The sequence below is a fragment of the Malurus melanocephalus genome, unplaced genomic scaffold (assembly GCF_030028575.1).
Source record: "Malurus melanocephalus ecotype Western Australia unplaced genomic scaffold, MMel_1.1 scaffold_121, whole genome shotgun sequence".
NCBI classification, from domain to species: domain Eukaryota; kingdom Metazoa; phylum Chordata; class Aves; order Passeriformes; family Maluridae; genus Malurus; species Malurus melanocephalus.
In genome coordinates this window covers 974,838-998,699 of record NW_026623353.1, presented here as the reverse complement: position 1 = coordinate 998,699, position 23,862 = coordinate 974,838, and the positions used below count along the sequence as shown (strand labels likewise).

The 23,862-nt window shown below is 36.5% G+C and overlaps 1 protein-coding gene across 6 annotated transcripts in view; it reads left to right on the top strand.

The window, feature by feature from the left end:
• SORBS2 (sorbin and SH3 domain containing 2) overlaps positions 1 to 23,862 on the top strand; it is a 208,847-nt gene that overhangs the window by 115,285 nt on the left and 69,700 nt on the right. For 5 of the 6 annotated variants that reach the window (XM_057370226.1, XM_057370225.1, XM_057370224.1 and 2 more), the window contains exons 4-7: positions 14,901 to 14,950; positions 21,445 to 21,537; positions 22,144 to 22,170; positions 23,156 to 23,280. In XM_057370226.1, coding sequence (XP_057226209.1) covers positions 14,941 to 14,950; positions 21,445 to 21,537; positions 22,144 to 22,170; positions 23,156 to 23,280 — 255 coding nt within the window. In that variant the 5' untranslated portion in view covers positions 14,901 to 14,940. The remainder of the gene's footprint in view (positions 1 to 14,900; positions 14,951 to 21,444; positions 21,538 to 22,143; positions 22,171 to 23,155; positions 23,281 to 23,862) is intronic. The other variant, XM_057370228.1, reaches the window with a different exon arrangement.

Below are 23,862 nucleotides of genomic sequence, written 5' to 3'. Positions count from 1 at the left end.
ACATTCTTCAGTATTTCTAAGACTGTAAGATAGAGAAAACAACTGTGACTTGAGGGCAAACAGAAAAAAATTATGGAGTGTTAACAGAAAATTTTAGTTTGGTGTAGGACTCTCTTTCATTGCTAACATTATGCAAATAGGCATTTATTAACTCTGATGACTGCTTTCAGTTCATTTGAATAGTGATTTGGTATCATTTAAATGAAGCTGATACCATGCTTTTGTGCAAAACTTTGGAGGTCATCGAATTTAAGCACAGTTTCCTTCCTTTTAGCGGAAAAGTAGAGGACTTGGTGGTGCGTGCTTACACTCAGTGCCAGGTTTCTTCTTGGAGGGGAATAATGCAGCGTTTTGTTCTATATGCTTATGGAAATTAGGCTTTATACAAGCATGGGCAGCTTTTGCACAACTGCAGGTATTTGGAGGGGTTTTACCTGTCCCCCCCTAGAAATGGGGTACACAGGAGCAGCCTTCTACAGCCACTGAATTGAGGGTATGAGTAATGTGTGTATTCGTGTCTTTATTGCTCATTAACTCAGGTCATAGCTGCATCTGCTATCATTGTTTCTAAAATCTCCTGAACTGAAGCAAATCATCCAGTCTCTAAAAATGCTGGCTACAGCGGAAGGATGGATTGTATGTGCCAACCAGCACAGAGGCCATGAGAGACAATGGGATATTCACTATAAAATGAGCGTGCCAAGGACACAAAGGAACAGTTAATCATTTTTGAAACCTACAGTTCTGGCTCACTTAATATTCAGAAGCATGTGCTGTATCTGAGTTTCTGTACTTCATAAAAATTCAGTGTATTTTTGGATGGCATGGCCTTAGTTACTAATTCCCTGCTGATACATTCATAGGGCCTTATCTTCTACTCCTAATTTTTCTTTATGCTAATGTCACTCAGGTGAAGGCAGTGCAGCAGAGTCCTCAGTGCAGGACTCTGCTGAGCACAGATACAGCTTATATCTTTCCTTAGACATCGACAAATGGTATAATCACATCTGTTGCCATATCTAGTAATACAGTTTTTTATATAGCTACTCTCTCAGTCGGAAAGGCTGCAATTTGCAAATAAAAGTCAAGAGCACTCTATTGCTAGACACTGATTGTGCAGTATACTTCTTTACCACCATAACTTTTTGAACAAAGTGGTTATTTCTCTTTATTTGGTAAATGTTCCACTGGCTTTGATAAGAAGGAATAGCTATTTTAAAATACAAAGGCTTCACACCACAGCAAGAATTTTATGTGGCAGTGCTGTTTGCTTGTACTAATGGATCAAATTTGATGGCGTTGTCAAAGCGAACTGCGAATGCATGTCATGGTTCACCCTCAGGCAGCCCCACACAGCCACTCACTCACTCCCCCACCAGCAGGACTGGGGAGAGGATTGGAATCCATTGAAAAGATGGAAAACTCAGGGGTTGAGATAAAGGCAGTTTAATAGAGAAGGCAAAAGCCACACACTCAAGCAAAGCAAGTAATTAATCACTGCTTCCCATGGGCAGGAGGTGTTCAGCCATCCCCAGGAGAGCAGGGCTCCATCACATATAATGATGACTTGGCAAGACAGAATCACGGAACCACAGAGTGACAGTGTTGATTTTGAGAATGCTCACTGTTCTGTGGTATTAGCATTGGCTCACCATGTGATATAAAATTTCTAGCAAGAATGATTTATCTGTTGTACAGTCTTTCATTGTAGAGGTTATGTTGAGATGGCCAGTTTTGTAAGTAGTAAGCACTACTTTAGTAGTAAGTGTGTTCTTTATTAAGAAAAAATAATTATACTGAAAAACAGTGTGACATACAGAAATGAGTTCGAAAGTTCATGTAAAGCAGACAAGCTCACCTAAGCAATTAATGAATTGGGTTACTGTGCTTATCAAAAAATACTTAAATGAAAACAATGTATCCAGTAGAAGTAGTATAGAAGGTTTTTAAAGAGAAAATATGAACATGAAAACATGAAGTAGCTGGTTTCAAGGAGTTATAAATTATTCTAAATAAGAGCAGAATTTATATATTATAGCTACGTAGGAGAAAAATACAACCCTTATCTTCACTTAGATCTGGTGTTTGCCTTGTGGTTTATTTAAGGTAACTAATACTACATTGAAATATGCTTGAAGGCAAGGCACTCTTGCTTAACTACTGTTTCAGTATTTAAATGGAGGTGAATCATAGGGCAGAGGTACAGAGCTGAGTGGAGTTGCATGGGAGACTGTTATTTTGCTTTACATAAATTATTTTGAAATTACAGGAAGTATTCCAAACTTTCTAAGCAAATTAAAACCTGAATGTCAATGTCAAATTTCTGAGTGAAAAGACTAGATTAAGATAATTTTTTGAAACACTTCGTTTGTGTTGCTCTTCTGAGACAATTTACAGTAAACTAACTTATGTCTAAATAAAAGCTTAGACTAGCCAAAAAATCAAAGATGATTTGAAAACAAACAAACAAATAAATAGTCAAAATAGGACCTAACAATTGTGTAACTTATGCACCATTTTCCAGTATTGCTACTCTTTTCTACAAACCATTTTCTATGAAAAAGTATTTTCTACACAATGTTTGGTTTGGATGATAATTACAACCTCATCAAGTTTACAAGAGAGATACACATAGTGTTGGTTGCAGTAATCCTATAAATAAGTGCACATTCTTCAGCAACAGAGGTGATGCTTAAGAATGAGATTTTGAGTGTGAGAGACTTCCAAGAGGTAAAACAGAATAGGATGAAATCACAGCCAAAATACCAGAAAGCAGAGAAGCAGAGAGATGTTCACAGCCCCACCTTTGAAATGAAAGGACTTTATTTAGGAACTTCTGAACGTATGCCATTGATGATACTTATAGGAAATGGAGAGAAGAAAAATTATCTCAGATCACCTTCAGAAATGAGGATAGGATTTCTGTCTTGGTCAAAAATTTCCTTTTGAAGGCACATTGATTCCTACATGCATTCCTTTGTTTATGTATGGACTTTCAGAATTAGCTAATTTTTTGATTGGAAGTACTCTGATACCATTTTATTTAGATGGGAGAAGGAACATCCTACTACTTCAAATTTTACTGATCTTGAGGGAAGTATTAAAACATCTCCTGGGACCAATTAAAGGTGATGGCTTTGTGGAGAGACTAAAATAGCTTTTTACATTTTTAAAATTGATTCCTTCTTTTAGGCTTCTGGTTTCTTGTATGCTGTGTCCTGTAAGCAACACCAGCAATCTGCTGTAAGGAATTAAAAAGCAATTGTGTTTTTCGTTCATTAACTTTATTAATTTGACAGCTTTTCACAGATAGCTATTTCATGACTTCAGGAAATTTCAAGACTAGTTAGCATACCTTCTTTATTGGAGGAAAAAGATGGGTGTTTAAAAATGCAATGTGAGTTTAAATTTTCTTCCCTTTCTTTCATAAACTTCAGGCAAAATAAATATCAATAATTTGAGTCACTCTGAATTTCTAAAATCTGATCTAATGTTGATCCTTTAAATGTTGAATCCTTTAGAAAAGGCGAAGCTTACTTCCTTACCCATCCACCATATAGTCCTGTCTTACCATTTCATGGAACCATTTATGCATTTTTGGATTTGAATAATTGTGAAATAACAAGTTCTCAATGATACTGCTATAAGCCAGACTATTAAATATAAAAATCCTTCGGAAGCAGGTTTTGATGAATTCCACAGTAACCATATTTTCGTGTCTATAACCCCATGTTTTTTTTTAAATGTTTAAAATTTTATTAATCTCCTATATATGACCACAATTTGTAAGATAATTAAAATTTACCAATTGCCTCTGCAGATCTTGGCATTAGTCTTCTGTCTCCAGCAAAATCTGGAAATGGTAACTTTAAAGATGCTGTACTCCATTGTGAGGGTCTCTGGGCTGCTACCCGGTAGCTTATAAGCACCTTATGAGTGCTGAGAAACATCCAGAAGGTGCTGAGAAAACCAAGAACTGACAGAGCACCCTGATACTTCCTCCTGACAAATACCTTGTGGGCTTTCATATGGCAAAGATGAAAAGAGAAGGTGACAGGCTGCCATGGCAGTACTGAAATATACACTGTTCCCATCACTGTTCAGTATGAGGTCTGAATCCTGTTTAAAACTTCATATTTTCATACATTAGTGATGAAAGCAATAGAAAGGTAACAGCCATACCCATGTTTCACAGTATGTCTAGTTTGTTGATACTAAGGTTTGTTTACAGTTAAATTTCCATTTTTCAAGCTCTTTTAAATAGCTCTTCAGAGGAAAAATTATTGCAACTTGTTATGCCACTTAACAATCAGTGTAGTGTATTAATTAAAATCATAGAATGTCATTTACTTTAATGATATTTTCTTCTTCTGAACACTGATAAACAAAATCATCATGCCTCCATGTTACCTTGTACACATTCATGTGAAAGCATGTGCTGGAGTTGCAGCCTGTGTCCTTGTCACGTGCGTGTGGGGTGGCACGCAGTTGAAATCAGTTGTGCTCTACATAGCAGGGGAATTTAATGAGCAGGTAACAGTGGCTTTGGAAATGACACACTGCTGCAGTGCACTGTATGGTAGGTGGCTGGAGTTGTATAATTAAGCGTGTGGGAACTGAGAACATCTGCTAAGGGAATGGCACTTGCTGTTGCCAGTTTAAAATAAATAAATAAATGAACTGTAGAACTGCCAGTAAGATACTGGGTACATCAGATTAAGCTAAGGACATAAATTTAATAATTATATTAAGTAATCTGGGGGGTAGTACATGAAGGAAAATACTCTGTCATGCTGCATTATGTCATCTGTCCACTTTTTGTTATTCACGCTGCACTTGATGAGGTTGAACAGCTGGTATTACAGCAAGGCATGTAACTGATCCGTGTGTTTTCCTGAAACAGATCCCATCCATGTGCAGGCACTCCATGAGTTAGTTGAGTGACGCTTACCAAGCAGAACAATGAGCTCTAAATAGCACTTGTGGTGGCGTCAGAGCTGGGGCTGCTGCAGGTACATTGAACTAATCTGATAACCTCGATGTAACACTGCGTTTGGAACCAGTACTGAACCTACTCTGCCCTGTTGGCATCAGTGCTCCCAAGAATGTATCCTTAGCAAAATGTCACTGAGTGGTTAGAAAGCAAAACAAGCTTATTGTATTATTGTAATAATTTATGTATTATTGTAATAATGAAACGAACCTTAACATTTTAAAATAATCAATCATTTTGTTTACAACTGCACTATTAGCCTTCGTTAACTAGCTGGAGCAGACTGATTATCTGTTTGACTAATACTATAATTTCCTGGTTTAAGATCCTGTTTCAAATTTCTTGTCAAAGGTTAGAGATCATGATTCTATGATATAATGGTTTTGTTTACATTAGAATCTGGTCACCTATAGTTTAGCTAAGTTTGGACTCACTGGGTGAAATCCAGGGACAAACTTTTAACACAGTTTTGATAAGAATGTGACTTTTCCCTCGCATTACCACAAAAAAATTAACCACAAAAAAGATTAACTGTTTGCAGGTGTGCTCAGCTGAGTTTTGGCAAAAGCGGAATCTGAAAATCTATGTCCACTTCCCATGAATGGAAAATTAGAATTGAGTACTCAAATGCTTCTAAATGCCAGGGCTAGTGTAGGAATGAGTGGGACTATTCATGGTACTGCAATGAACGCTAAAGCCATCTGAAAACGAGGTGCTGGTATTTGCTATTCTTTCAGGTCCACCATAGACCAATCTTTGCAGAGGAAAAGGCTGCATGGCTTGAAGACTGATGGAATAAGAGCAGTAGACTGTGACAAATTGCCTTTGGCAGGAGAAGGAGGAGTTTGGTTTGGAGAGTAGTGGCAACAAAACTGGGAATTAAGTGAGTTAGAGAGATAAGACTGTCTGGGAGGGGATCTGGGGCTGAGAGCGGAAAAGGTAGAGGTTTGCCTAATGGCTCTTTGAGTAAATTGTCAGTCCCCCAAGTATCAGGCAGTATCATTCAGATTTTTTGTATGCTTTTTTGTTTTCCTTCCAGCTCTTCTGTCAAATACTGTCTTTTCCCCTCTGATTTGAAACTTGTTTTCTTTCAGCCTTTCTGTGAAGCATGAACCTTTCTGTATGCCATCTCTCCTAATTGTTCAAATACCATTCTGCTTAATCTTTGTGAGTTTTAGCTTTAAATGCTTTCTGATTTGCTCTAGAGTCAGTAAGGGATGTACTCATTAGCAGAAATCTTAAATGTGCTGGAATTGAGCAAGAGAGAATAAGGAATTGAGAGGAAGAGAGAAAGATAAGCGTACAATATAAAAGTTAACCAAATGTCTAGAACTTTTGAAATTCAACTAGCAGTTACAGCCAGTTAGTATAAAAACTTCTATTTGCATGAGTTAGCTGTGCTCCCAACTATAATGGTTGGCAGTTCTTTCTTTGGCTATTTCTGTTAGGAAGAATTGTAGCTTTTTAGCTGTTGTATATGGCATTGAATATTGGATTTCATGAGGTCTGAAATCAACTGAAAGTACAGTGCACATACTAATGTAAACAGTAGCAGTGACATTGTTTTGATGTCTGTTATATGCAGGAGTGAAGCTATATCAAATGAAAATTGGTGATTGTGCCCCTTGGGTAAAAGCAAAATACAGCATCAGCAAAGCATTCAAATTCAAGCCTGCAAGGCTGGTTATTCTGCTTTCCATGTGTTGTACATGAGGAGTTTTCCTTTGCTTTGAAAGCACATTGTATTCCTGCTGTTAACTATCTTTTTTTCCTGCAAACAGTTAAATCTCTAATGGGACTACACTTCCACAAAGCAATGGCAAAATGTGCTAGGAGATAATAATATAAACAGCATGGTATAAGGCAGGCTTTGTAGGAGGGATAGAAGTTTGTAGCATTTGACTTTCTCTGAAGCATCTCATTGCTGAGTCATTTAGGTATTGAGGCTCTATGATATAAGTCAGCATGAAGATTAAAAGGCCAAAGTATCAGTGCAGCAGAACTGAAAAAGCCATGTCTGTTCAGATCAACAGTGAATAAATCTACTCTAGCTTTTGCTTCACAGCTCCTTAATCTAAACTAAAAACTTATGATCTTTCCCCATTTTGTTGCTCTTGTCATGTTGGGTTCCCAGAGTCTATCTGCAGATGTACCAACAAACCTAAACTGGAAGATGTGGCTCAAGGAAGGAGCCTGACACACCTTGTCTGCTGGGAGGTCAACAAAGTAGGTGTGTCAGTATATTCTGGTCTGCGGGGCCAGAGTGGAACTGAAGTCAAAGCCCCTGAGTGGATGTCAGGCTTTGACACTTTCCCTTTTGCTGGAGAAAGTTACTTCTATTTGCTGATGCTGAAACACCCTTTGGATTTGAATCACACCAAGGCTGTTCAATGAGTTCCAACTCTGTATTAGTCATCAGTTCTTGCAGAGCTTGGAATGAATATGGTGGGAAAAGCTTGGGTTCAACTCCTCACCTTTTTAGACAGCAGAAATCTTCTGGTTGTTTTTGTTGTCTTCCTCCTGTCTAAGAAGGAAAATTAAACTGGGTGCAGCATGGGAGGGAATTTTGTGGCTGGGATTATAAGGTCCATGCATTTATCCACATACAGGTCCTAAGTCTTCCTTCCTGTATGAATTCACTTGTATCTAATAATGCTAGGCTGTATTGCCCACTTGGCTTTTGTAAGGTCTGCACTCTGTGAGAATTCCTGATGGAGCTTGTAAGCCTTCAATGTTTCCAAGACCTCTGCATTTCTGTCAAACTTAGCAAAATTGGCCACAAGTATTAACCACTCAGTAGAGGGTACTGAAAGTTTTCCTGTATAATCACAGGAAATTTCCTGTATAATCCTGTATAATCAAAATACTATCTTAGAAAATAATAAGGATTAAAGTCTTTCACTTAGTATCTTCTTATTTAGTCTTTTAAGTTACAGGTATTCTTTCTGGTTTTATGCACGTTGCAAAAAGGTTGAAACAAAATGCTGCTGCTTCAGCATACTAAAATGAATATATTAATGACTGTTACATCACCTTACACACTGGTCCAGCTCTGTTAGCTGTATGTACCATGACCCCTTTTTTTCGGGGAAATGTATTTTTATATTTAAGACAAAACCTCAACAGAGGGAAACAGACATGGACTTTTCTTTCATGAATTAACACCATTTCCACTAATTCAGTTGGGAGTGGTATTGAATCATTGGGGGAAAAAAGTTTTATTGGAAGGAATTCTATTTAGGTTTTATAGGAAGGAATCTATTTATGCATGTTTAGTCTGAAATTGATATATATTACATATCTAATAGAAAAGAGCAAGAATGCATTGTTTGTCATATTTCATGGAAATAAAAAATGAGACAATGCTTGAAGTATTCAAGTGACCAGTAATTTGCAAAGTTCTGGAAATGAGTGATGAAATTAAAACTTTATGTTCCTTTTAACTTTGGTAATTACTGCATTCCAAAGAACCCAGATTTAGCCTTCCAATGGTGAATGTTTAAAAAAGAGCTTAGTTCTAATGATATTTATGTGTCTTGAGAAAGATGGAGAAGTAGTTGGATATTCTGGGAATATTTGGATCTTCTTGGAAATGAAACTTTAAAATAAAATTTTAAAAAAATTATATAAGATTTGACAGGTGAATTCTGGGTACTATTGCTTAAAAATTATTTTTACTAAAAGACAGATACTTTATCATGATGAAATGATTGACATTTTCTAATCAGGCTTCTTTTCAGGAATTCCTGCCTTTCCAAAGAGTGCCCTAGAAAGCTGGTGTAATGCCAGTGCTCCGTATTTCTTTGCCATTAGGGAGAGAATTTTGCAGGCTGTGTATACCAAAGTACTAAGTTAAGGTTCACAATGACCACGACCTTCTGGAGTTTCAGATGCTGTCAGGGACTCATTGGTGGCATCTGTGTCATCTAAGTTTACCTCACAAACTAACTTCTAGAAGTACTAGAAGAACATGCAGAATGCACTCTGTCTTAGAGTGGAATTTTTTATAAATATGTCTGTGCACACCGATCCACTTGATCCATTTGAACCAAAACAGTTCTTGTCAAACAACAACAAAAGCAGAAGACAAAAGCAGGGAACAAAAATAGCCACCAGTAAAGGCCAGAAATTTACCACTTTGTATTATTAAAAACAGTAATAAGTACAGTGATAGGAAAAAGGGTAAGAAATTGTGAATTGGAGTCAGCAAGTTAATGGAACTTTTCTTCTAACCTTTAGTCAGTTAATGGAACTTTTTCTCCTTTTTTATTTATATTTAAGTAATAAAAATAATGAAAAAAATCCCAAACACCACAAGCATGACTGGAATTATTAATAAAATTTTCTCTAGTGATAGAGGAGGAGAAGCTGAATATAAGAGCAGCAGTTTGTCCTCCTCGTTCTTTTTGCAGCTGTAAAAATAACCAGTAAAATGTACAGAATGTTGTTGGCTTGAATAACTTTCTTGGTATCCTCTTATACTTGCAGTATCATTTTAGGAAAATGTTCTGCTACTGAAGTATCTGAGAAGTATTCTGAGATGATAGCAAGTACCTATTTAGAGCCAAGTGCAGAAATTGTATTTGTTTGTCAGTAAATAGCAAGTCAAAATAATTATCTAGTAACAACCATGCTACAAACAGGCAAAATTTTAAGCTTCATGTATTTTTTTCTAGAGAGAGAGACTTAAGTTGATACCAATTTAGACACAAGTGTTGAACTTTTTCTGCTGAAGCTATGTGCAAGAACAAAGATTGCTGTTAGAAACCTGTGGTTTGGAAACATGTAGTCTTTGCTTTTCCTATCGATTAGTAAATTTTCTCTGTTTCATGAAGAAACGTGGGAAAGGAAGATACCAGTTTCTCTAAATCTTGCATTTATGGCATTCTCAGAAAAACTGCATTAGGAAAAGTGTCTGGAAATAAGTTCCTATGTCATCAAATTTATTCCCCTGCCTTCAGACAGTAACATTTTTCACATACACTTGTCAAATTCAGAATCTTAAGTCTCACCACAACACTCCTGACAAGTGCTTCAGACCTTAATGATTGTCATGAATAGAAATTAACTTACAATTGTGAACTTATATTTAAGGTAGATGAAATGGTTAATAGTGCCTTTATTTCCTCCACTTACGTCCAATCCCATGATGTGCTTGTAGAGAATGATCAGTCACAGACTCCTGTGATGGGTTCTCCTGTATCTGAAACTCTTTGAATATTTGTATATGTGGGAGCTAGAACCACTTGTGATTTTCCAGCACAAAATCTTAGCAGTACATTGAATAACAACATTACTATTGTATTTGCTGAGGAAATAGGCTCAAATATGTGATATGCTCTAAGTTAGATATCAGCCTAAGATAGTTTGTAATACTGAAGATGATCCAGGAAACAGCTTTTGTATGAAGAGATTTCCCTGGTCGCGCATTTCCTGCTGTTGAGTTCAGTTTGAGTTGTCTAATGTGTTCAAGTAGAAGTTTATGGCCATGTACAAATTATTCAGCCATCCAAATTGTTTAATGACCTGATCAGTTCATTTGCAGATAATGTGCATGAGTAACACGTACAATGACACTGCACTTAGAGCAAGGATGTCTGCACAATCCTGTAAGAAAACCTTAAAGTTACAGAAACTAGGATATCAATTGTCTGCCTATATTTTTCTCCTTGATTATCTATCTGAAAACACTTTAATTAGAACTGGAGTTCTAGCACCTGAATATTCAGATCCTTCTAGGGCGAGGCAGTATGGTCTGGAGCAAACAGAATTTATGCTGATGTTTACCATAAAGCATAGGAATGGTTCTGTGGGGCCTTCATAAAGCATATGCTTAAGCATATGCTCAGCATGTGCCTTGCTGTGTTGGATCTCAGTAAAGATACCCTACCATTTTGTTAACTTCTTGTTGCATGTTAATAAAATAGAAATATTGTGTAACTATTTTCATTATAAGCATCATCTTCCTATGCTGCATCAAACTTTTTCTTCATACAAACAATATATTTTCATATAAACTTTCAACCTACTTAAAGGCTCAGCAGAAGAGACTTCTTCTACCAAGGCAGCTTCAGGGCAGTTGGTTTTTTGTGCCAGTGTTGCTGTCACAATTGAACATTTTGGGGTTTATGAAGTTTTCATTGTTTGCTCATTGCTGTAGTTGTCCTGCGAACAGTAAACAACTGAATTTCTTTTAAATAGTGAGAGAAATTAAATAGTCAGCTTCACTGTGCATTTAGAACTTTTTTTTTTTGTCCTCCTTCACTGAATGTGTGAGTTGGCCTATAAAGTATATTGACCTGTTGCAGAGTAGGAATTCTCTGCAGAGTCTTAATGATGTGCATTAAAAGAATATACTGCCACATGCAAAAATAGAATCCTGCCTGGTAATAAATACATGTTTGCAGATCACCTGCAGTGTTTAAACTGACTGATTGAGCAATCCTTATAGTAAACTCACCCACTGATTTGGTTTCTTAATTTTGCAGATATTTTCTCAAGTAGATTACTCTCTCTAGCTCAAGCTGTGAAACTGGAAAACAACATTTATGGAAGTCTGACACTCCTTCTCATGCAAATCAGGAAAGCTCCTGTCCTCTCCAAATATCTGGGCACTGCTCTCTACCTAAGAAAATGAAAATCTGTAATTTTCCAGTCAGACACACATATCTATCCTGCTGTTGATCCATCTGGACTCTGTGTTGTGAATCAATTGCTCCTCTCACCAAAGATCCTTGGAGTAGAATTCATTACCAAGGATGGTAACTATAGAAAATGTATACTAGAATTTGATTTAGAATTTATACAAATACTCTATCTGAAAATTACATTTTAAACTCACTTTTTGCAATATCTTTTGTGAAATGGCAAGAAATAAATAACAGGTAACTTAGAATCACAGAATAAGGTTGAAAGGGACCACAGTGGGTCACCTGGTCCAATCTCCCTGCTCAAGCAGGGTCTTCTGAGAGCACACAGAATTGTCTGGATGGTTGTCCTACCTTAATGGATGTAGGTGCTTGAAGATCTGATCAAGAATGGAATTAAACCTCTAACAGGAAAGTCATGCATCTTGATTTATGAATAAACTGAGGGTGGGGAAACCTTCCTTGACTTCTCACTAACCCTTTTTATAGCTCCATAAGAATGTGGAACAGAAGGGGTGACAGAATGTTTTCCTTCAGCACCCCACACTTCAGAACTTACCGGGAACAGAAGTAATCACAAGTAGATATCAGGGTCTCTTGGAGAAAATAGAGCAGATGTCAGTGAGATTCCCACAAGTCTTTTCAGTAACCTCTTGCAATGCAAAGAATTTCTGTGCTAAGTTAATGATTGCAATATTACCAAAATTATGTATTTAGTGAAACTAAATGTGGCAATGGTAACTGCAGTTGTATGCAACCCAACAGACCCATTTTTGTGCCTTAGCACAGTCACTCATTTCCTGCTGCATTAGCTCTTCCAGACATAGCTGATTACAGAAGGAGGCCATGAAGATTAATCCTGGACTCTTTCTGCAAAAGTTAGGCATGCTCTTGTGCTTAAATTTCCTGTTCTTTTACCTCAGCATTGAAGCTCAGGTGTGAGCTGAGTAGCAGACTTGCCTGATCCAGGTGACTGATTTTAACAACTCTTGGATTGCCGTGGTGCTTTGTGTTGTACAATCATCTCCTTCTGTCGCAGCATTAGGTGTATGAGAGCTGAGTACCTTATCTGTCATTGGGCATACATTTTGGCAGTGAAGTGTCTGATGCTTCCAGTGGAACGTTCATCTCACCTCTCTCAGGGGCAAACCCATTCCCAAACAACAGTTTTCAGATGGAAATTAAGAAGGAACCGAACTATAAAACAAAACCAGCCTTTTGCTCCCTGTTCCTTCCCCCACGCTTTTACTTTCATTACATTTGTTTGGCTCCTACTGCAGTATCATTAAGTATTTGAATGGTGCTTTAGCTCCTTAAAAGCAGAGAATTAAAAATAATTTTAGTATTGAATACAATACCTGCTGTTTCCATGCATGAGATTTGGATTTGTAAATTTGCTTTATTTACATGCATATCTTTTAGATATTCAAGACTAAGTTTTTCAGCAAAATTAGATTAATGTGGAAATGTTAGGGATGATGATGTATGAGATCCCTCAGTGTCAGCAGTGTAGCCCAAGACTGGTCCAGATAGAAATTCTTAGGAGGACAAAGCTATAGTACTAAAACTGAGTTTTGCCTGTTAAAACTTGAGTAAGAGCTAAGCATGCTTTGGGTAAATATATCGAAGCCACCTGCTAGAAATCATTTTGGCTCTGCAGTGTTCCAAGAGTCCTGTACTTGTTTGGTCTGAAAATAAATATCATGTTGCATGTTGTACCTTATATGTGGTACCGTCAGCAAATCAGTTCCAAGCTAAAAGAAGGCTTAGAAATGGTGTCTCCTCTAGCAGTCTGAAAATGCAGTGGGAATTTGAGGCTGTATTCTGTAGCAGTTAAAGAAATCCAAAATTGCAGTCAAAGACCATATATCAAAAAAAAACTTTTACGCGACAGAATTTGCCTTAATTTTAAAGAAGTTTTAGAAATTCTCAGAGGTAGGTTGCTGATATCTGTAGCATAAAAGTAATATAATAAAACTTGCATGCACTGCCTATTATTTTCACAGTTCTTATGAAGTTTACCGTGCATCTTTTTTGTCACAAAACTGACTAAATCATAGCAGCAGAGTTGAGATAGTTTCTGAAAAAGTCATTTTTTCAAGCAGTGGAATGTCTGGCCTTGTTATGAATACAAGAGAATACAGCAATATATGTGTTACCTCGGAGGTACAGTTAATTCAGGATTCCTGTTGAGTTGAACTGGAACTCGAATTCTGTTTTGATATTTTATTTATTGTGTTAATTAGCATCTTGAGTCTCCCATAAAACCAGTTGCTCATGCTTACCTTTCAACTTTCTCCAACATAGCCAGGCAATTTATATTTTTAAGTTGGTTTTTTTTTTTTTTTTTTTAAGCTCTATTACATTACAATATCTGATTTTTCCTTTTGTTTTATCCTAGACTTGATGTGGTAACGGTGCAGTGGGAGAATGACTTTTTTTAGCCCTCAATAATTTGGCCTCTAGGGTGTCTGCCCATTTGCTAAAGTAAATGATAGTGGACAGTGTATATGTAACAATACAGCTAAGACTGGCTAAGTGTGTGTCACTTGTGTGTAAGCACTGCATAGGGTTGGGATATCTAAATAGAGTCAACCCTTGTGTTTCGTTGCAAATTATTACCTTTAAAAAGTGTATAGTTGGTGCGTAGTGACTTGGTTCATGACCTAATGATTCCATTAGGACTTTTGGTAAGGATTCCTCTGGATAACAAGACACATGTCCCAATTCTGGGCATAGAAATACATGAAGCAACATTAAGAATGTCAGCATTGTCTGTAGAGACATATTAAATCATTGGATGAAAACAACCACATCTGCTTATAAATCATTGAAAAAGACTTAGAACTCTGGCTTCTTAGAAAATGTTTGGAGAGACCAACTCTTTGCATATTTTAGTTTGCACAGAGGAGTGAATAAACCTTATAAGCAGCTCTTAAAAATATTTTCACATTCCTATATGGAAAAAGTTTTCCTTTATAGTTTCAAGACCAAAAGTTAATCACTAGTTTTTTTATCCCAGAGCAAATATTTACAACAGAGATACTAAACACTGGAAAAAAAAGAGTGACTTATAATGGAAGTGGCAGCTCATCTTTAACTTTGGAAAGACAAGCAGTGCCAGTTTAATTAAAGCACTGTTAAAATAGGACTGTCATTTGTATCACAGTGATTCTCCACCCCTCCAAAAAGCCCTGCTGCCATTTTGTACCACACATTCTTGTCCTGTGCAAATTAATACATCGTTTTATTTTCCACAGGAAATCTGAAGACTTTTATAGCAAACCCTCCAGTGTCAAAATGAACACAGGTATGATGCATCTGTGAGATTTTTTTTTTTGTCTTATTTTGTGAGCAGAGAAGATCCCAAATTTACTAGAATTTTTGTGAACAAATTGTACTTTAGTTGGTGTTGAACTCAAATTAAGCAAGATATTTAATAATATGCTTGCCAATGTGCATTTGTATTTCATATATAAAATTTACATACATTTTTTTCTATGTATGGATATATATGGATATACAAAATAAGTGCATGTTTAGCCTTCTGTGCTTTATGTAATAGTATCAGTTTTGTGTGTGTGTATGTTTTATGTGAAAGTACATAATATGAAGATATTAAAGCGGTGGAAAAATCTTATTAAAGCATCGCATTTTCTTAACAATATGCACATGCTTTAAAAACCCTTTATTTTCATTCTGTACTGTCACTTAATTAAGGAACATATAAAAACTGCCCTGTGTTATTAGCTTCACTTGCATATCAGCTGAGGATGATCTGGAGGATCCGTTGTACTTACGGTGCTCTGTCTTTTTTCTCTCAAGTTGCTGTGACAGATGTGTTGACCAAATTAAATACTCGATAGAAAGTTCTCTTCATGTTCTATGACAGCATACTCATATTTGCTCCTGAGCTTTCTGAAGCCAATGTAGCGCTTCTGTTGGTGCTTGAAGAGGGCCTCCTGAGAGCAGACTGCTGAAATCCTGGCTCGCTCATATCAGGGGAGAATTCTCTGTTTCAGTCGGCTCTTTAGACGCTGTAGGTGAGCTGTCTGGTTTGCAGATTAACCGTGGCACAAGGACAGACATATTTCCTTCCTTTCCAAACCATTGGCTTTATCACTGACCACAGTGCTTCACCACAGCACCTGATATGATATGTGGGACCTGAGGACCAGAACTGCCTTTGAAGTCTGAATTTCAGCAGCATACTCTAAATCAAGGGGATTAGCTTTTCCATGGTCTAGGTGCCATTGTCTAGATCACTGTATGAATCAGGCTTCATGGCTTCCTCTTGTCTCAGGCATCTGGAACTCAGTAGGACCATTTTTTTGAACATATTTTTAAATACAAAGTTAAAATATATTGGCTCACTTGAAACCACTACATTTGTGAGTAGAATAAGCAGGAGAAATTAATTTTCTCATTTGAGTATTTGCTTTCGTTCTCCAAACTTCTAGTTGTTCTTAATTGTTTTTTAAATGTTAACCAAGGTTATATTTTTCATTTATAAAAACGCTATTTGAAATTTGTCCCATCCTCTTGCGTTTTTAGTGAAAATGTCTTTCCTAAACATGTCAGTCAGTATAATTAAGGTAGTACCCAAATATGGTTTGTTTCATAGATCTGTAATTTCAGAAGTAACTTGGCTWATCATCATACTGTAATTACACTGTGCATTGCCATCACATGAGTTAAAATCATATGATCGAGGTAATTTTATAGCTTCTATTTCAGAAAATATGAATAAAGAGGTAAATTGCTAGTTTGTGCTGCTGCAGCTCTGAAGTATGACTTTGTTCAATATTGTACTAAAATTTTTCATGTAAGTTATGAATTCTCAGGGGAAAAGACATAAGATTTAAATACTCTGTGGCTGAATGACTTCTCTTGGGGATTGGAAGCCTTTTGATCACACAAGAGCATAGAAAAGAAACTTTAAAAACCGGAAAACACCTGAAATCCTCTCCAATTACTTAAAGATATCCCGAGTTTAGGTTGAATTTTAATCTATTCAGCACTTGAACAGTGAAAAACATTTTTTTCATCTTCTGTATGCTTGATATTAATGTGCACATTATCAGCTGCACGAAAGGAAAGTATTGACAGAAAATGTGGCGTTTCTTATCAGTTTTATTGATGTAGTTTGTTTTCTGACTGTAAAGAAAGAAACCCAACATGTGAGCAGGGTGTAAAAGTGAATGTATTGCACCCATCCTTCCACCAATCTAAAGTATTGCTTCATTCAGAAAGAGAGTGACTCAGGTGGAAGTTGTTCTGTGTGGTGTTATGGTCTAGTTGTTTCTTTTTTCCTTTTTTTTTTTTTTTTCCTATTTCTTTCTACACAATGCAGTCTTTGAACATGAGTGCTACAGGTTTGGTTTGGGGTTGGTGTTTTTTTTTATTTCACTGTTTTACAACAGGAATTTGTGCATGGTGCAACTGGAGGTTATCAGATACTAATGATTCGCCACTAGTTTATTTTAAACGTGGATTTCATAAAAATTACTTTTGTAGATAAATGAGCTTTCTAGTTTGATGCCAGTAACTGGAATGGCAAAGCTAGTGTATATGCAATTTTAAAAATAAAAAGTAAATCTACTGCTTAGAGTGGGCTCCTGTAATCCAGTGTTCCCTGTGGCTGCAGACTTGGCAGTCTGTCTCAGCAAACCCTCCGGAAGATATTTTTGTCTGCAGAGAAAATGTTTTGAAGAGCTTTGGTTTGCAGTACTCTACCATATATGGGAGGGATTTTTTAGCATTTGATGTTAATTCTGTACTGCATGTTAGGAAAGAACATTCAGCAGCATAAGGCAATGAAACACTTTTGCAAAACCAAAGAAAATAGAGGTAAGATAGAGAGGAGGTTCTCAGAAGTATCAGGGGTACTTTGGCTCATGCCTCCTTCTGGAGTTCAAATGCTGTCATAATTTTTAAATAGTAGTCTCATAGAATGGGTGTGTTTTAAAACCCAGACCAAGCAATCACCACCCGAATCATATTTTTAACTATTTGGGGGGGGGGTTCTTCAACAAGTTTTCAGGTATTTTACAGATTGATCTACATCATTAACTTGGATTAACTAATCCACAGAACACATGAGCTGCCCATGGAGCTTGTATCAGATTAAAATACAGGATAAATGTGCTTACTGTTCGTTATACTTATGTGCATGCATATCTCGTGTCAGGAGAGAGGTGATTGCACTGAGGGGTAATAAATGGATATAAGTTAATAGTTAAAACAGAGTCTTAGTGTCCATCTATAAATATTTTGTCTGAATTTCAGACAGATCATGCTTGATAAATGCATCTAATTTTAAAGTTATTAAACAAGTTAGCTGTTTGCATTAGATGAAGCACATAAAAAGCAGCCAAGAGTGAAAAGTATGCAGTTCTGGAAGTCTGCAAATATTTTCTGTTTGTTAAAATTATTAATGGAAGTAATCACATGGACTATTCTCTGGGAGACAAGAACAGCATTTCTTGGGTATATGTGGTGTATACATACATGGAATGCATTTCCAGTCTCCCTCCTGCTTGGACCTGGGGACACAGAGAGGCAGCAGCTTTGCCTGTCTTGGCCTGTTGGATCCAGCACTGTGTATTTGGCTCAGAAGGTCAGAATGCAAGCAAGGAGTGAAAAACCCTGGTCTAAAGACTTCCAAACTTGAATTCACTGTGCAAAGGGAAAAATGATACCATTCACAAGCACAGTGAATAGAATAATAATCAGCAAACATTATGTTTGGATGCCATTTTTCTTTAATAAGCTGTAAGAGCTTTAATTTCTTGCCTTTGGCTGCTCTCTCTCACCTCTTCACACAAGGTCACCATCCTTTCACCTTTGCCACCTTTGTTTATGCTGCTGCTTTTAGTGACTCTGAAACAGTCTTTGCAAGAAACCCATCCCATGTTCCTAAATGAAATGGTGGTGTTTTGAATCATCTGCATCTCTTTTCAGAGCATGAGCCAACCAGTCAAATACAGATAGAACTCACTTAGGCTGATGCTGTCTCTAGTGGTAGCAGCTGTTGGGGTTATATATTCAGGGCAAAGGGTTAAATATGGAATCAGAATTAAGGGAGGGAGAGAAAAAAACCTGCAAATGCGTTTTAGGCAGCTGTTTTGATTGTGAGTTAGTGCCCAACTTCATATTCTAGCATTGCCTGCAAACCTTAGCTGATTTCGGTCTCCTCACTTCAGTGTTAAGTACCCAGCAAGACAGGACTCATTCCTGAAGAATTTTTCCGGTTAAAGGAATTGTGAATGTGTGTATATGTATTTGCCACATATTTTTTTATATATGCTAATATTTTGTATGGCTTGTTTCACATATCCTCATTTGTTCCTTAAGTAACAGCTGTGCAATATTAATTTCTTATAGTTTGGAAGTGAAATGAGCAGATCATTAATTCAGTCTCCCTTATTGTTTCTTAATACTTCTTACTCCAGACTTAGAGCTTTATGGTTTCTTTTGGGCTTCACAAATCTGGGTGACTATAGCTAGAATTTGCTGGAAATTCGATGTAGCTATGAAAAAGGGAATACAGGCTGGAATAAGCCTCTCCAAGTTAACTGTGTAAGGCTCTGCAGATGACGGCAGCAGTTTGTAAACTGCTTCTTTTGAGGCTGCATGCACRTTCTTCTGGTTCTTACTCAGACATGATGGCCTTGACTTAATGGGAGCCTGGGCTTTTAGGGGAAGGGGAATCCATCTTGAGGATGGATTAGAGGGGAAGATAGAATCCATCATGCATAAATATGTGCTTGCCTGCACACATTCATATTCTACTAGAAATTCTTGCACAACTCAGTATCATATAAATGTTAGGTTATTTCTTAATTGAATGCTAATTGGTTCTCATTGTTTTGTTCTGATGCTGATAATTGATGCTGGTACAGACTTGTGCAAATGCATATATTATATATATGTGGTAAATATTGTGTATATAGTCGGTTACAAGATATGTTTTATTTGTCTTGTATGAAGCCAAAATACTTTGCTAGGCAATGGGTCTGCTAAGTATAAAACTCCGACTCAGTTCAGTTACATTGAAAACTAAATTGAAGCTGAATTTCCTGAAGTTAAAATAATTAAATATTTGTAATCAGTTTCTTGTTCACTTTTTCTATCATGAAATTCAAGAAGGTAGTTCTTGAAATATTACAAATAAAGTATCACTTTGTTTGAGTAAAAGCTGTAACAATATAACACATTTTTGCCTGTATTAAATGTAGTATGCTTTCAAAGTCTGCCAATATTCAGATTAGAACAGAACCTCAGTATCAATACATCATCAGATCTTGCTGGAATTACCTCTGATGTATGTCAATGGTGGGGAAGTGGAATCCAAGAATGGAAAATGTGATTTTCATTACCATTGCCATTCTGTATTTATGTGAGCAATCTAAAATAAATGTGCAGGTTTGATAGCCATTGCCTTTGTTTCACATGCACAAAGCCAATAATTAATGGCAGGTAATGTATTGCTTTCAACTACTGCTGGCTGAAATAATTTGGCCTTTTACTTGAGCCTTGCAATTGGCAATGAGTCTTTGGTACCACTCAGATGAGAGGCAGTGGCTCTGATGTTTGCCAATGTTAACAACTACTTAATACATATCCTGCAGGATCTGTGGCCAGGGGAATGTTGGAAATATTGAAATACCAGGGGAATATTGGAAAGAGTAAAGAAATACCAGGGGCTCACTTCTCTTGCAGATGTAGGTTGAAGATGACTCTGTAGCTCAAATTGCTGCTATCATAGGAAATATTTTCTGCAAATAGGTTTCAGATATGTGTTAAGACCTTAACTATATAAAACTCTCTGTCATATGTCACAGAAATAAAAAAGGCCATTATCATACTTGTAGTTCTTAACTTCATTGAGGCACTGAATGAAATTTCAGTAGTATCAAAATTAAAATTAATTATAATAGTGAAGAGCAGAAAAATATTCTAGTTAAATATAACTTGGAAGATTTTTTAACTTTCTTTTACAACTATGCTAGAGTTGCTAAAAAGCTAGGTTGTGGGAAAGCTGTCTTCTAATAATAAGAGAGTATTTATAAAATGCAATGGTAGCTCCAGTGAGAGAGGAGTAGAATAAAGAAAGAAAGGAGTTAGGCAAGATCCAGAAGGAAGGGGTTTGTTTATAACTTGTTTTTTGAAATTATTTTAGATTTCAGGTTATGCCCTAAGAATGTTATTCAGTTCCAGACATACAAATTTTTAACTCTACATCAGATACGAAAGGTGAAGAGGGAGAACCAGGTTGTTCTACCAAAATGAAAAAAATAATTATGCCTTCTCTAGTAATTTTGTTTATTGAGCATAAAGGATCCAAAAGACTGAACAAAAGTACTTTGTCAGCTGATCAAATATGAGCTTAGTTTATGAATGGTGTCTTTCTAATGCGTACAATAAAATTATTTTACAGTACAGATTATTGATTAATATTCTGGAATGCTTAATCCTTTATCTTGATTACTTGTTTGCTTCTGCTAATTAGCTGCAATTAAGCAGTCTTTCAGGTAACAGAGTGTATATATTTCCCTAGTGGATTAAGTATTAAATACAGCTTTCTTTTCTTATTCTCTGTGGGATTTATTGTTGTTTAAAGCTTGTGAAATATTACGTATTCTGCTAATCTGCCAAACTTGCAAATTCACACATTTCTGCAGCAGTTCCTTAACTGCATGATTATTTTCATGTATGTTTGGCATATCTCACACTGTGATATGTTGCATGTGCTTGCTCCCTTTGTCTGGGGCTGCTGTCTGTATTGTTTTGTGCTTCCAGATAGCGGTGGGTGTGCTCGCAAACGCGCTGCAATGTCTGTCACATTAACAGCTGTGAAGAGAGTTCAGAGTTCTCCAAACCTATTGGCCTCAGGTATAACCACCAACCATTGAGATACAACTTCTGAATGGCTTTTTTGTAGTGTCGTGCATTCCTGCCGTATTACTTTGCAAGAAGAAGGGTAACATTATTTTCTGTTCCACTGACGGATCTATTCCTTCTACAATGCTTTTAAAAAAGTCGTCTTAATTTCTCTCTGTCTATGCTTAGTAGCCACTCATGAAAAAAATCAGGAAGACTTAGGAATAATGAGTTATTTGTAAATTTATTTTGCCCTTGATGTATATTTAGGGTCTCACATCCCCTGTATTTTTTTCAAGATAACAAAGCATGAAAAAGAGGTTGTGCCTATTACAAACGTTTTATTGAAATTTGATATAAGAATCTTCTCAAGAAAAGGAATCTGAGTGTTGTAAAATGATTGTCAGAAGCCAGATTAATTTTAAAAAATAAATTATGAATTTATGCATGTTTACAAAAAATCATTTATGAAGCATGTTTACCTAAAAATATTTATTACAGTAAAAATATACTCAATATTCATTGGACAGTCAGAACTGCTTCTTATCAATATTCCTCTGTCTTTTGCAAAATTATTTTATTTCTTGCAAAAATTAATATTGGATATTTCTTTTTCAGGGTCTGATTCTCAGTCTCCAGATTCAGGTAAGTAAAACACTGTATTATTTATGCGTCGGTTTTATACCATATAAGTGGACAAATTGCAACAATCCTCTCTTTTTTTTTTTATTTCATTACTTCATGCTTCCTCATTCTTCAAGGAAAGCACTGCTGAAGTTGTCATCCTAATTGTTAATGGTTAAGACCTCAAATTCAAGTCTCATTTGAAAGCAGTTATTTCCTGTAACAGTGAATATGTTGTCAGAAAAATGAATTTTGTGTGGGACAAAAGCAGACTGCTGATTTGCCACCTTTAGCTTCATCACTGTGGCACTGTTCCTTGGTACTTGCTATTTCCTTTTTAGTGCCTTACTCAGGATTGCAAGTTCTGCCCACCTCCCTTAGCAGCCTGCTCACATGTGTTACTTTTCCCAGCCTCTTACAGTATTTTGTCTTCAACATCTCCTTCTATGTTTGGCCAACGCTTTGAGGGCATTCCAGGTCTGAGGATGGAGAAAAAACTTGTTTGGTTGGTTGGCTGGAAAGCTGAAGTGTCAATCAGATTTGGCAGTAAGATACATTGCTGGAACAACTAATTGGAGACTGGTGAAATTTTGTGATACTGCCATGACCAACTAATTTTACATAAGCTGTTTTTCAAAATTCAACACAGCTGTGAAGTTCAAGAACCTAATCTAAAAGTGAAAGACCTTGAGCCTGATTTGTACAGGAGCTAAAGCACCAGCATCTCAGAAAGACTCTCAAGGTTAAAATCCATAGTCTGTATGAAATTTGTGGGAAGATGTCAAACTGCCCGATATCAGGACTGTTGTCAGTCCTTGAATTTTCTGAATTTTAAATATTAGTATTTTGTAGAGTGACAGCTTTAGCCGTATTCTTATACCTCCCATGGTAAAACAGCGTCATTGTCAGTTGTGTAGTTTGTTTAGTAGTTGCATTGCTATGTTGAGAGCACAAAATCAAAAAAAAAAAAAAAAAAAAAAGTTTCATTCTTTTCTGTTTACAAAAGCTTGGAGATCTTACAATAATGGAAGTAGAGAGACACTGAATGGAGACGCCAGCAGTTCATCTCTTTCAGCAAAAGGTTTTAGGAGCGTGCGGCCAAATCTACAGGATAAAAAATCACCAACTCAGGTAAAACTGGACACACCACATTTAATGCTGTGCCATTGCTGGGGGCGTTATTCTGGGGGGATAGCACATATGGATGGCATACCTCTGCAAAACCTTGTCCTGATGGCTTCCAGATAATGTGAATGACCTGCTCATATGGGTCACCACAAGCTGCTTTACTGCATAGATAAAGCATACTTCCTACAGTCTGTATGCCCCCAGGTTAATTACCAGAAATTGCTTTCAATGAGCAAGACAGACAGCTAAATAAAACGAGGTCATACACAAGTGAAAGCTTTCTAGGAGAGTCCCCAGACTTCAAAGAGTACTTACTAATAGTTTACACTTGGAAAAATGCACCAGTCATCAAAATATCTGAGAATTAAAATTTATTAATTATGTGGTAGAAAATGCTTCTGCCTGTTTTGCATAACAATGTAATTAGAGCACACTCAAAACAAAAGCAAAAACAAACCAACCAAAAAAAAAAACCCACCAAAAACATGAGAACACCCCACACTTGGAAATGTGTTTATCTGTCAAAAAAATACCAACATACCAGTTTTAATACTGTTGCTGTAACTATTTTAATTCAAAGGTTTA